The following is a 13,578-nucleotide window of genomic DNA, read 5'->3' on the forward strand; positions in this document are numbered from 1 at the left end:
CCCCCCACCTATAGAATCCCCTCGGCTATAGAATCCCCCCACCTATAGAATCCCCTCATGGGTATTTTTTATTAGATCGGGGTTCCTTCTTGTGCCAAGAGATTATGGGGCTGATTTATAAAGATAGATGCTAAAGTTCACCATTGCAGTTGCCCATAGCAACCAGTTTGCTTTTGTTTTTTTTAATTATTAAAACTAATTGGTGATTGGTTTCTGTGGGCAACTGCACCGGGACTTGTTAGCATCTGTGCAAGTAAATGAGCCCTAATGCATCTAGCAATTTATGCCCATCTATTGTTGCATTATTTTGCTAACCCATGCATCTTTTTTATTATTTTATTATTATTTTGCGCAACTTTGCAACTTGTATACTGGCATATCTACTAAGCTATGACTATGTCACATGAAACACAGGACCTCACTAATGAAACAGTTGCACCCTGAAATTATGTGGAGTTTAGGGGCTTGTAAGTATCTGCCCATGGTCCGGAGGGGCCCAATCAGCTCAGTCCGTGCCAACTCGGCTCTGTTATGCTTTTAACCACGTGACAGCTGTGCTGTTCCAGTCTTTCTGTCTGTGCCAGCGGCTCTTTATAGTGTCACTGACAGTGTTTCCCCTGCTGATTGGCACAGTGATTGTTGGTGCCAGCATTCATCTCTGTGCCTGTCCCTGATTTGCTTCTCATCTGATTTTTCTCTGGGCGGGGGCAAATAAAATGACAATCCCAAAAAGCAGAGGCAATAACGCTGCCTACATATTTAATAAGATTTGAAAAAAGGAAAAAAGGCACAGGTTACATAGCAGATAACAGATAAGCAGTGTAGATACAATGAGAATCTATGTAACTTATCTGTTATCTGCTATGTAACCTGGGCCTTTTCTCCTTTTTTTTTTTAAATTGAATGACTGCCACTATGGTTACTATAAGGGCTCTGGCACACAGGGAGATTAGTCGCCCGCAACAAATCTCCCTGTTCGCGGGCGACTAATCTCCCCGAGTTGCCATCCCATACCATCCCACCAGCGAGAGTGTAAGTCGCCGGTGGGATGGCACACACAGCGGCGCGATTTGCCGAAATCGCCTGCGCAGCGTGTGCCATCCCACCGGCGACTTACATTGTCGCCGGTGGGATGGCAATTCGGGGAGATTAGTTGCCCGCGAACAGGGAGATTTGTCGTGGGCGACTAATCTCCCCGTGTGCCAGAGCCCTAAAGGTGAAGACACACAGAGCTACTTGTTGCAGCTATAGAAACAGACAACGCTGATCATTTACTGATCATTGTCTCTATGTGTGTTTTAGCAGAGGCAACTTTCTATAAGCCCTAATTTGGCAATACACAAGTATATTTCAGCTGCCGATTCGGGTCATTAAGACGACTTTGCCCATGTATGGGGCCCTCCAATAGGTCTCCCTGACTGATATCTGGCCAAAAATTGTCCAGATGTCAATTGAACAATTTTCGTTGGATCAGGGACCTCAACAGTTTATTGATGCGTTCCTCACGGCGACTTTTCCTATCTCCTTCAGTGTAATGTGATTGGCCGTAGGGACAAATGTTGACATTAGTACGATATCGCCCGCTGAAGGTGGGTATATTTGGGAAAGATTTGCTCATTTGGCTGTACTCTGCACCATAACCTTCCTTGGTGCTCAGTAGCACTACATATTCATATCTGAGCATCGCTGTGTGGAGCAAGTATATATCATTATAGCCAGTGGCACCCTGGGAGCCATTGTTTTATCTCTTCCCCACCTGGATATGGAGAGAGGATCCCTAGATGGGATAGGTGCATGAACGGGGGCTGCCATTGCTTCGGAATCTACCTTGCAGGGGTTATTGAAACATATTTGAAGAGTCTGCCCCCATTAGGAAGCCAGTTTTCTACATACATGAGGCAATGCTCGGTGCAAATGGAGAGACCTTGGATACAGTATCTGCTCCTGTGTTGCCCAAGTTCTCAAGCAGTTACTAATGAACCCCAGCTGGAAACTTGGGGTTATACCCCAAAACCTTCTAATTAGCACAGACTAATCACCCTCTCACAATGTGTCAGATTCACTTACAGCAACTAAAGGGCTTTATCTCCATATTTTCTGTACATGAAAGTATAAAGAAGTAAAGGAAGGTTTTGGGGGTGCCACAGCACTGCGTGACTATACGGAGGGGGTGCTGGTTATATTTAGTGCTGAGTATTAATGAGTATCTGTCTAGGATGGGTTTATGTTGCAGCCCCTAAGTTCTTCTGTCCCGCAGATCTGTTTTCTCTCATATAGAGACTATTTTGGTGCCCGGGGGGTCGGGGGAGTTTCATTTCATAAGGTTTCATCTTGTGCCTGAGCGCTAATTGGGATGGATAAGGAGGGGTGAAAGGAGTTTCTTTCCCATGTCCCTCTGCCCACGTAGCTACCATAGGAGACGTCTGAGCAATAGCGCTGTGTTTGTGGCACAATAATGTAAATCAATACACTTCAGTAGAATAAGGAACAGTCTATCTGTTATCAGCTGGGAATTTTAGTTATTGATTATATAAATTAATCACTTCTTGCCAATAACTGAGAGAAAGCAACTCCATGCCTTTAGGCAGTCCTGCTCCGTTCCAGATTGGCTGGTTATTCCTGTGCCAAGTTCCTGTGGGTCTGATGGAACTGCCCGCCCTCTATCCAAAGTGTAGCCCGTAATTAGGGCATAATAGCCCTTTGTTGTTTGTCTGTGGCACCGGCTCAGCAGCAATAAAAGAACTTGTTTTTCCCAAGAGGTGCAACTGCTGCTCTTTATTCTAGCAAATATTAATCTGCATAAGTATTAATTATCATGGGCTTCCCTGGGGCGAAAGGCAATTAAGCACGGAGGGACACTAATCAGCAGTACACAGAGCAATAGAACGGTTCTTTATCAGAGCAATAAATTGGATATGCACGAGAGGAGCCAGAGAGCTCCTGCCTGTGGGGCCCCAATAAAGCTGTTATCTTGTTTACAGTAGCAGCTCGGCTATCTGCAGAGGCATCGGGGCCAACAACAAAATGAGTAGAATTTCAAGGTTAGTTCTTTGTTGATCTTAAGTCTAAGGGCTCTGGCACACAGGGAGATTAGTTGCCCGCGACAAAACTCCCTGTTCGCGGGCGACTAATCTCCCGAGTTGCCTTCACCTGCCATCCCACCGGCGGAAATGTAAGTCGCCGGTGGGATGGCACACGCGGCTGCGAGATTAGTCGCCCGCGAACAGGGAGTTTTGTCGTGGGCGACTAATCTCCCCGTGTGCCAGAGCCCTAAAGCTCAATCCATCGGTCGCACAAAAGATCGTTCAAACCCTCCACAGACGTTCAGAGCTGAATCGTCCGATATGGAGGCAGAAACAATAGGATTTCTACCTCCTTCTGCCGATTCAGCCCTGAAGGCAGATTTTGCTCAGGCACGTTCTATGGCGCCCAATCAAAATCTTCTAACCTGCCCGATCGGTGAGTCGACCGATATTAGCAGCCTCCTGCAATATCGGTCGCCTCGCCGAGTTGCCATACACGCACCAAATATTGTAAAAACAACATTTTGTACGATATTATCGGTGCGTGTATGGCCATCTTAAGGACACTTGGAGCAAGTTAGTCGCCCATGATAGATCTCTGCTACCTTGGGCAAGTAACTGCTCCTACTTAGAGCCTTGTTCGCTTCTTTGGGGGGAAACTCTCCATTTAGTTCTGGCTTCCACTTGGGTTCTAGAGCAGTACAAACCTGTCCCAGCTTACTTACTGATGCCCCCAATATTGGTAATGCTTGACAAGAGCTAGCACTTCAGGTCAAAGACACCAATGAGTATTTATGTGGTACCTCCCTGGATGGGCCCAGTCATACTTCGGCTCTGGCTGTAGCTATAACTCTTGCCAGCTGGCTTATGATCAATGGAATCCCTTCTAACCATTCCCTTCAATTGCCAACTTCTGTTCGGCCCAAGGTGCCACAGTTCATCTCCAGATGCTGGAATCCCCTGGCACTAGCAGTGGATACACGGCACAGTGAGACTTCTCCCTGGCATACCCATTCCCTCCGCTACCACCCATCCCAAGAATCCTCAAGAGGATCAGAACCGAATGATGCTCGGTGATTATGGTGGCATCTTATTGCCCTCAAAGGGACCAGTTCAACGAGTTCATAACTCTGACAGGTGGATCCATGGCCTTTCCCAGAGACCCTGGACCTGCTCTCTCAGGGTCCTGTATGGCACCCAAATAGGTATACACTGCACAGGTCTGATATAAATACTTTAAAATTGATGGTGTTTTCTCTCTCTATCCTTTCTGCTGCTGCTGCCCAAGGAGGAGGGACCGAGGTAGGTACCTGGCTTGTACCACAGTTGTGTAATGTATATGGTACTGGTTCCCCAGATACTGGACTTGTCAGAATGAGACGGGTGATATGGACCAGATACTCAGGCTTTGCTTTTCTCTCTTAGGCCTTTGGTGCTTGGGCTGTTAGCCATTGTTTGCTCAGTAAGCCCTTTACCCTCCGTAGCCACTTACCATTCATAGTGCAGGTAGGTATAGCTCAGGTACATAGGCATTTGATGGGGCATTTCAGGGCTTGGAGACTATAGAGACACTGTGGATGAAGAAATAATTATTTAGACCCCCCCCCCCCAGTCCAAGAATAATTGATTCCCTTTGGTCTTTTTGCCCTGTTCAAAGTTGTCTTTCCTTCTCTTGATCCTTACAGGTCGGTGCAGGCGTCTCGCAAAAAGAAGGAAAGTCGGAAAAAGTTAAAGAGATACTTGCTGATTGGTTTGGCCACTGTCGGGGGCGGCACCGTCATAGGTAGGACTGATAAAATTATCCGTGTATGGGTATCTATGATTTATTCGCTACTCATCATGGTGCACAAAACCTTCCGGGGTTCACACCCAAGTCTGTATTTGCCGCAGGTCTGACTGGTGGGCTCGCCGCCCCTCTGGTAGCTGCTGGGGCTGCAACAATTATCGGCAGTGCAGGAGCAGCCGCGCTGGCATCAACAGCTGGCATTGCCATTATGGCGTCGCTCTTTGGTGCAGCTGGAGCTGGACTGACAGGTGAGTGGAGCTTTGCTTGACTCAGAGTAACGTCTCTTTCCTATATTTGTCACAAACTGATGGATTTAGCCTAATGGCACACACGGGCATTTGAATCACCACTGCCATCTGGTGGAAAACAGCAGTTGTCTAAATGCCCCTGTCTGCCTGACACTACATATACGGGGGTCATTCAAGTAACAGAACACAAAGTGCAAATAAGGCTGCTATGTAAGCTGTAATGATGAGGGGCAAGAGCGGGCTAGGCATTTTGGCCACTGCTGTTTTCCACCAGAGGGCGACAGAGATTAAAATTCCCTGTGTGACACAGTGTTTGTGCATGGGGGCCCCACAGCAGTGGAATAAGCACATGAAGCTGTCCAGCCCCCCCAACAACGATTGCCTGATAATGTTGCTGTGTGTTCTGGGACATTAAACACAAAGTGGGCACTGCATTCATACTGCTACCCCGGGGTACCCACTGTCTGTCACTGTGTGTAGTATGCTTGGTGTGTCCCAGCGCTTGCGGGGCCAATAATCCCTGTCTCACACTGTATATAGTATGCTTGATGTGTCAGTGCCCAGCGCTTGGGGGCCACATTGTGCCATTAAGTGTTGGGGGCCAATGGAACAAGAGAGATGAAAAGGTGGGGTTACACCATCAGTCACAGAGTGAGAGGCAGAGACTATTTGCGCCCCCCAGCCCTGGAACCCTGTGCCAGCCGGCAACACCTTGTGTAGGGGGCCCCGCCAAAATGGTCCCAATTGGGCCCCGTAGTTTATAAGACCGGCCCTGTGTTTTGTTTCCCTCAGGTTACAAGATGAAGAAACGAGTGGGAGCCATAGAGGAGTTCGAGTTTTTGCCCCTCACCGGGGGACGGCAGCTACATATTAGTATCGCTATTACTGGTTGGCTGTCCACGGGGAAATACGGTGAGTGGGACGCGCATGATCATAATACCACTCTGCACTGAATTAGGGTTTGAATTCGGCCGAATCTTTCACTGAGGATCCGGGGTCCGGGCCTCCCTCGCAACCTCTGGGTCTGCTTCCTCGATTGTTACCCTACTGGTCACACCCCTAGGTATTAGGAGCCACCTCATACAGGTATAGGACCCCTTATCCAGAATGCTCGGGACCAAGGGTATTCCGGATAAGGGGTATTTCCGTAATTTGGATCTCCATACATTAAGTCTGCTAAAAATGTATAAAACATTAATTAAACCCAATAGGATTGTTTTGCATCTAATAAGGATTATTTGTATCTTAGTTGGGATCAAGTACAGGTACTGTTTTATTATTACAGAGAAAAGGGAATCATTTAACCATTAAATAAACCCAATAGGGCTGTTCTGCCCCAATAAGGGGTAATTATATCTTAGTTGGGATCAAGTACAGGTACTGTTTTATTATTACAGAGAAAAGGGAATCATTTAACCATTAAATAAACCCAATAGGGCTGTTCTGCCCCCAATAAGGGGTAATTATATCTTAGTTGGGATCAAGTACAGGTACTGTTTTATTATTACAGAGAAAAGGGAATCATTTAACCATTAAATAAACCCAATAGGGCTGTTCTGCCCCAATAAGGGGTAATTATATCTTAGTTGGGATCAAGTACAGGTACTGTTTTATTATTACAGAGAAAAGGGAATCCTTTAACCATGAAATAAACCCAATAGGGCTGTTCTGCCCCAATAAGGGGTAATTATATCTTAGTTGGGATCAAGTACAGGTACTGTTTTATTATTACAGAGAAAAGGGAATCATTTAACCATGAAATAAACCCAATAGGGCTGTTCTGCCCCAATAAGGGGTAATTATATCTTAGTTGGGATCAAGTACAGGTACTGTTTTATTATTACAGAGAAAAGGGAATCATTTAACCATTAAATAAACCCAATAGGGCTGTTCTGCCCCAATAAGGGGTAATTATATCTTAGTTGGGATCAAGTACAGGTACTGTTTTATTATTACAGAGAAAAGGGAATCCTTTAACCATGAAATAAACCCAATAGGGCTGTTCTGCCCCAATAAGGGGTAATTATATCTTAGTTGGGATCAAGTACAGGTACTGTTTTATTATTACAGAGAAAAGGGAATCATTTAACCATGAAATAAACCCAATAGGGCTGTTCTGCCCCAATAAGGGGTAATTATATCTTAGTTGGGATCAAGTACAGGTACTGTTTTATTATTACAGAGAAAAGGGAATCATTTAACCATTAAATAAACCCAATAGGGCTGTTCTGCCCCAATAAGGGGTAATTATATCTTAGTTGGGATCAAGTACAGGTACTGTTTTATTATTACAAAGAAAAAGGAATCCGTTTTAAAATTCTAAATTATTTTATTAAAATGGAATCTATTGGAGACGGGCTTTCTGTAATTCGGAGCTTTCTAGATAACGGGTTTCCGTATAAGGGATCCCATACCTGTATAAACAACTTGTTACACGCTCCTCCTGCTTACCCATCATTCTCTCTGTATGTGTCACATGGTATAACCAGGTCAGTGAAGGCAAACCCAGCTAGATAGGAAAACCTTGATGGAATTGTCCCTTTCCAGTCGCAGTTTCCTTTATTTCTAGGCTTCTATTTCCGTATGTGCGTCAGTTGTGCCTTTGTTCCCACAGATGTAGCTCAGACCATTCTTGGCTGCATCTCCGTGGCACATTGCGAGCGTGGCTCACATACTCCTGCCTTCTGCTTTCAGAGCCCCGTAAACACGTACAAGGAAAACATTTTCTCCCTTCCATTCAAGCTGTTACGTAAGGGAAGCCAAAAGCGTTACATAACGGGCAGAAATGTCAGAAAATGGAATTCTCTCTAATCTCTCTGGCTGCGCTCAGACCCAGGCTGTGCCGCTGCGCTCAACATGCCAGTCATTCCCCGGCACAGCTCTGGGCCCTCTGATTAATCTGATTGGTTTAAAGGATAAAGATTGAGGCATCCCAATCTAAACAGAGTAACGGGATAATATTCCCTTTAACTTTAAAATTGCCTAAAGAAGTCAACTCTTATTGCTCTCAGCTTAATTAATTATTCTGCTCTGGTGAGTCTTTGGAATGGGAGAATGAGGGGGTGGGGAGGAAAGGAGATGTCGCCATCAGCATAGGAAGGGGCTTTTTATTGTAAGGGCAGTCAGGTTATGGGATTTCCTACCCAGAGAAGGGGAATGAGTGATTCATTGGGGGTGGGGAGGAAGGGCGATCTCACCATCAGCATAGGAAGGGGTTCCTTACTGTAAGGGCAGTCAGGTTAATGGGGTTCCCTACCAAGAGAGGGAGAATGAGTGATTAATTGGGGGTGGGGAGGAAAGGGGATCTCACCATCAGCATAGGAAGGGGTTCCTTACTGTAAGGGCAGTCAGGCTATGGGATTCCCTACCAAGAGAGGGGGAATAAGTGATTCATTGGGGGTGGGGAGGAAAGGGGATCTCACCATCAGCATAGGAAGGGGTTCCTTACTGTAAGGGCAGTCAGGTTATGGGATTCCCTACCAAGAGAGGGGGAATGAGTGATTCATTGGGGGTGGAGAGGAAAGGGGATTTCACCATAAGCAATCAGCATAGGAAGGGGCTCCTTACTGTAAGGGCAGTCAGGTTATGGGATTCCCTACCAAGAGAGGGGGAATGAGTTATACATTGGGGGTGGGGAGGAAAGGAGATCTCACCATCATCATAGAAAGGGGTTCCTTACTGTAAGGACAGTCAGGTAATGGGATTCCCTACCAAGAGAGGGGGAATGAGTGATACATTGGGAGTGGGGAGGAAAGGGGATCTCACCATCAGCATAGGAAGGGGTTCCTTACTGTAAGGGCAGTCAGGTTATGGGATTCCCTACCAAGAGAGGGGGAATGAGTGATTTATTGGGGGTGGGGAGGAAAGGAAATCTCACCATCAGCATAGGAAGGGGTTCCTTACTGTAAGGGCAGTCAGGTTATGGGATTCCCTACCAAGAGAGGGGGAATGAGTGAGACATTGGGGGTGGGGAGGAAAGGAGATCTCACCTTCAGCATAGGAAGGGGTTCCTTACTTTAAGGGCAGTTTTCTTTATGGTTATGAATTGTTAAACTGTAACATTATGCATTGCCCTGCAGGAAGCTTTGTGGCACCCTGGCAGAGTTTGCTCCATTCCTCAGAGCAGTACTGCCTAGCGTGGGAGTCCAAATACCTCATGGAGCTGGGCAATACACTGGACACCTTGTTAAATGGGCTGATGAATGTGGTGGCACAGGAGGCACTGAAGTTCACCATCCTATCAGGTAAGAGAATTCGCCATCTCCCACAAACCACTGCAAAAATAATCCCTCCTGCAACCTCTGTGTTTGTGATCCCCGCAGGGATCGTGACTGCGCTGACGTGGCCGGCGTCACTAATCACCGTGGCCAGTGTGATCGATAATCCTTGGGGGGTGTGTCTTAGCCGCTCAGCCGAGGTTGGCAAACACCTGGCACACATACTGCTCAGTAGGCAGCAGGTAAGGCTGGCAATAACTGCCCCCTGTGTTTTATTACAATATATAAAGTACCCCCTGTTGTAAAATATAAGGATATTAGAAGTCACCTCGGAGTTCTATGACCATATAAAAGCTCTCGGCCTCGTCCATTTATATGGTCATGGAACTCCTCTGTGACTTATAATATCCCAATATGTTACAATAGGGGGCACTTTATTCACTATATATTATAAGGAACTCCTCGGGGACTTATAATATCCCTATATGTTACAATAGGGGGCACTTTATTCACTATATATTATAAGAAACTCCTCGGGGGCTTATAATATCCCTATATGTTACAATAGGGGGCACTTTATTCACTATATATTATAAGGAACTCCTCGGGGACTTATAATATCCCTATATGTTACAATAGGGGGTACTTTATTCACTATATAAGGAACTTCTCGGGGACTTATAATATCCCTATATGTTACAATAGGGAGCACTTTATTCACTATATAAGGAACCCCTCGGGGGCTTATAATATCCCTATATGTTACAATAGGGGGTACTTTATTCACTATATAGTATAAGGAACTCCTCGGGGGCTTATAATATCCCTATATGTTACAATAGGGTGTACTTTATTCACTATATATTATAAGGAACTCCTCGGGGGCTTATAATATCCCTATATGTTACAATAGGGGGTACTTTATTCACTATATATTATAAGGAACCCCTCGGGGGCTTATAATATCCCTATATGTTACAATAGGGGGCACTTTATTCACTATATATTATAAGGAACACCTTGTGACGTATAATATCCCTATATTTTACAATAGGGGGCACTTTATTCACTATATAAGGAACCCCTCGGGGGCTTATAATATCCCTATATGTTACAATAGGGGGTACTTTATTCACTATATATTATAAGGAACCCCTCTGTGACTTATAATATCCCTATATGTTACAATAGGGGGCACTTTATTCACTATATATTATAAGGAACCCCTCGGGGGCTTATAATATCCCTATATGTTACAATAGGGGGCACTTTATTCACTATATAATGGTGCCTATATAATACATTATCCAGCTTTCTGGATAATGGATCCCATACCTGTATTTCCATAGCTGGTTTCTCCCATGCAAGGGCTGCTGTAGGCGACTGTGTGTAGGTTAGCAGCAGCTGCTGTGGGGGTTCTAAGCGCGGCCTATTGAGACGCAGTGATTATAATGGGTCTGTAACCATCTGTTCTGCAGAACTATGAGGCTGCGGCAGGATTCCGTGATATCCATAACCCCCTCGAGCATTCCTATAATGTATGTCTAATGGGCAATTGTATTCCTGTGCTAATGGCAAGGTTGGTACTAACCCCCCCACATGGGGAGGGGCCAGAGCAAGCGCTACCGGGGGTGGCCATACACCACTTACAGCATTATGGCAGCACTCGTGCCGCGTAGTGTTCTGCGTTCTCCTCTGTATCCACTTTAATGAGCGTATGTTCCTTTATCCCCAGCGGTAATTACGTGGCTAAGTAAGGATTATCGGGGGGTACTTTACCGTAATTGTTATGCCAACCACAGCAGCAACCTGCTCAGGGTATTAACTACTCAATACTATGGGGTATAGGAGGGGGGGCAGATATCTGTGCAGTGGGGGCACAACAAGTGGAACTCAATACAGACATAGGATCCGTTATCCATAAAGTTCCGAATTACAGAAATCCTATCTCCCATAGACTCCATTATAAGAGGACGCAAAACAATCCTATTGGGTTTAATAATGGTAAAGGTATGTAGATCGATATTACGGAAAGACCCCTTATCCGAGTTGTACTAAATTTTCGAGAATATTTTGCCATTTTCTCGAAAAAAATCGCGATATTTAAAGGGGATATTCATTTCCATGAATCTTCTTTATTTTTCCCCAAACAGGAAGTGCTCCAGCTGCCATTTTAGAAGCATTGGCGCTCATATTCTTTACTTGCATCTTGGAAAAGCAATAATGTGTTTAAGTTGCCCTTGAAAATGAGTGACATAGAAAACAATAATGTGTTTAAGTTACCCTTGAAAATGAGTGACATAGAAAACAATAATGTGTTTAAGTTACCCTTGAAAATGAGTGACATAGAAAACAATAATGTGTTTAAGTTACCCTTGAAAATGAGTGACATAGAAAACAATAATGTGTTTAAGTTACCCTTGAAAATGAGTGACATAGAAAACAATAATGTGTTTAAGTTACCCTTGAAAATGAGTGACATAGAAAACAATAATGTGTTTAAGTTGCCCTTGAAAATGAGTGACATAGAAAACAATAATGTGCTTAAGTTGCCCTTGAAAATGTGTCAAGGTCAGGTTGTCACTGACTGTTCTATTTCTATGTGTTTCTTTACAATAAAACTCTGGCAGTGCAAGCGTTAACCCATATGAGTCGGCGCTGTGGGTCAGCACCGGCGGGAGCAGAAATTAACCCTTAATTAGGATTCAGCCATTTTTCTTAACCTCTGCCCTCATGTTTATAGACCCACGGGGCAGGCTGAAATCAATATACCATATTAAAGGAGAACTAAAGTGATTTTTTCAGAGCATAGGGCCCCGGCAGATGCCCCGCCCCCCTCTATATGCACCATCCAGACTCCAAAGATGCCCCCGCTCACCTGTACCGGTGGCTTTGCTGTGGGACTGTATAATATGATTATAGTGCCTCTATTCACTGTCTCTTCTCCTCTCGCAGGGCAGGAGGCCTGTCACTCTGATTGGGTTCAGTCTCGGCGCTAGAGTCATTTATTTCTGCTTACAGGAGCTGGCACAGGAATCAGGTAATCTTCCTCTCACTCCCCTCCACTCCCGTAACCCCATAGGGGCTGTTCCTGCTGAATTGTACTTAGTACAGGGGAATCCCTATGTGCCATAGTTTTATGGTATCTCTCTGTACAGGCTATGAGCAAACTTAGGGGGCTGTTCCTGCTGAATTGTGCTTAGTACAGGGGAATCCCTATGTACCATAGTTTTATGGTATCTCTCTGTACAGGCTATGAGCAAACTTAGGGGGCTGTTCCTGCTGAATTGTGCTTAGTACAGGGGAATCCCTATGTGCCATAGTTTTATGGTATCTCTCTGTACAGGCTATGAGCAAACTTAGGGGGCTGTTCCTGCTGAATTGTGCTTAGTACAGGGGAATCCCTATGTGCCATAGTTTTATGGTATCTCTCTGTACAGGCTATGAGCAAACTTAGGGGGCTGTTCCTGCTGAATTGTGCTTAGTACAGGGGAATCCCTATGTGCCATAGTTTTATGGTATCTCTCTGTACAGGCTATGAGCAAACTTAGGGGGCTGTTCCTGCTGAATTGTGCTTAGTACAGGGGAATCCCTATGTGCCATAGTTTTATGGTATCTCTCTGTACAGGCTATGAGCAAACTTAGGGGGCTGTTCCTGCTGAATTGTGCTTAGTACAGGGGAATCCCTATGTGCCATAGTTTTATGGTATCTCTCTGTACAGGCTATGAGCAAACTTAGGGGGCTGTTCCTGCTGAATTGTGCTTAGTACAGGGGAATCCCTATGTGCCATAGTTTTATGGTATCTCTCTGTACAGGCTATGAGCAAACTTAGGGGGCTGTTCCTGCTGAATTGTGCTTAGTACAGGGGAATCCCTATGTGCCATAGTTTTATGGTATCTCTCTGTACAGGCTATGAGCAAACTTAGGGGGCTGTTCCTGCTGAATTGTGCTTAGTACAGGGGAATCCCTATGTGCCATAGTTTTATGGTATCTCTCTGTACAGGCTATGAGCAAACTTAGGGGTCTGTTCCTGCTGAATTGTGCTTAGTACAGGGGAATCCCTATGTCCCTGACTGTGTCCCCCCCCCCCTGCAGGCTCAGAAGGAATCATTGAGGACGTGGTGTTGCTGGGAGCCCCAGTGGAAGGCGACGCAGATCGATGGGAGCCACTAACGCGGGTCGTGGCCGGGCGGATCGTTAATGGCTACTGCAGGTAATGCATCTGATTGACATGCACATAAGCAAATGGCCGACATGCAGGTTTCGGGGGGTTATAGTGACTCTCACTGCTACACACAGACTG

The 13,578-nt window shown here is 45.4% G+C and overlaps 1 protein-coding gene across 2 annotated transcripts in view; it reads left to right on the forward strand.

Annotated features, from left to right (window-relative positions):
* The window catches only part of tmco4 (transmembrane and coiled-coil domains 4), a 32,966-nt gene that overhangs the window by 7,408 nt on the left and 11,980 nt on the right, over positions 1-13,578 (forward strand). For both annotated transcript variants that reach the window (XM_031905640.1, XM_031905639.1), the window contains exons 7-13: positions 4,709-4,806; positions 4,914-5,057; positions 5,850-5,969; positions 9,137-9,301; positions 9,380-9,516; positions 12,230-12,314; positions 13,371-13,488. In XM_031905640.1, the coding sequence (XP_031761500.1) occupies positions 4,709-4,806; positions 4,914-5,057; positions 5,850-5,969; positions 9,137-9,301; positions 9,380-9,516; positions 12,230-12,314; positions 13,371-13,488 (867 nt within the window). The remainder of the gene's footprint in view (positions 1-4,708; positions 4,807-4,913; positions 5,058-5,849; positions 5,970-9,136; positions 9,302-9,379; positions 9,517-12,229; positions 12,315-13,370; positions 13,489-13,578) is intronic.

The sequence above is a fragment of the Xenopus tropicalis genome, chromosome 7 (genome assembly GCF_000004195.4).
Source record: "Xenopus tropicalis strain Nigerian chromosome 7, UCB_Xtro_10.0, whole genome shotgun sequence".
Classification (NCBI taxonomy): domain Eukaryota; kingdom Metazoa; phylum Chordata; class Amphibia; order Anura; family Pipidae; genus Xenopus; species Xenopus tropicalis.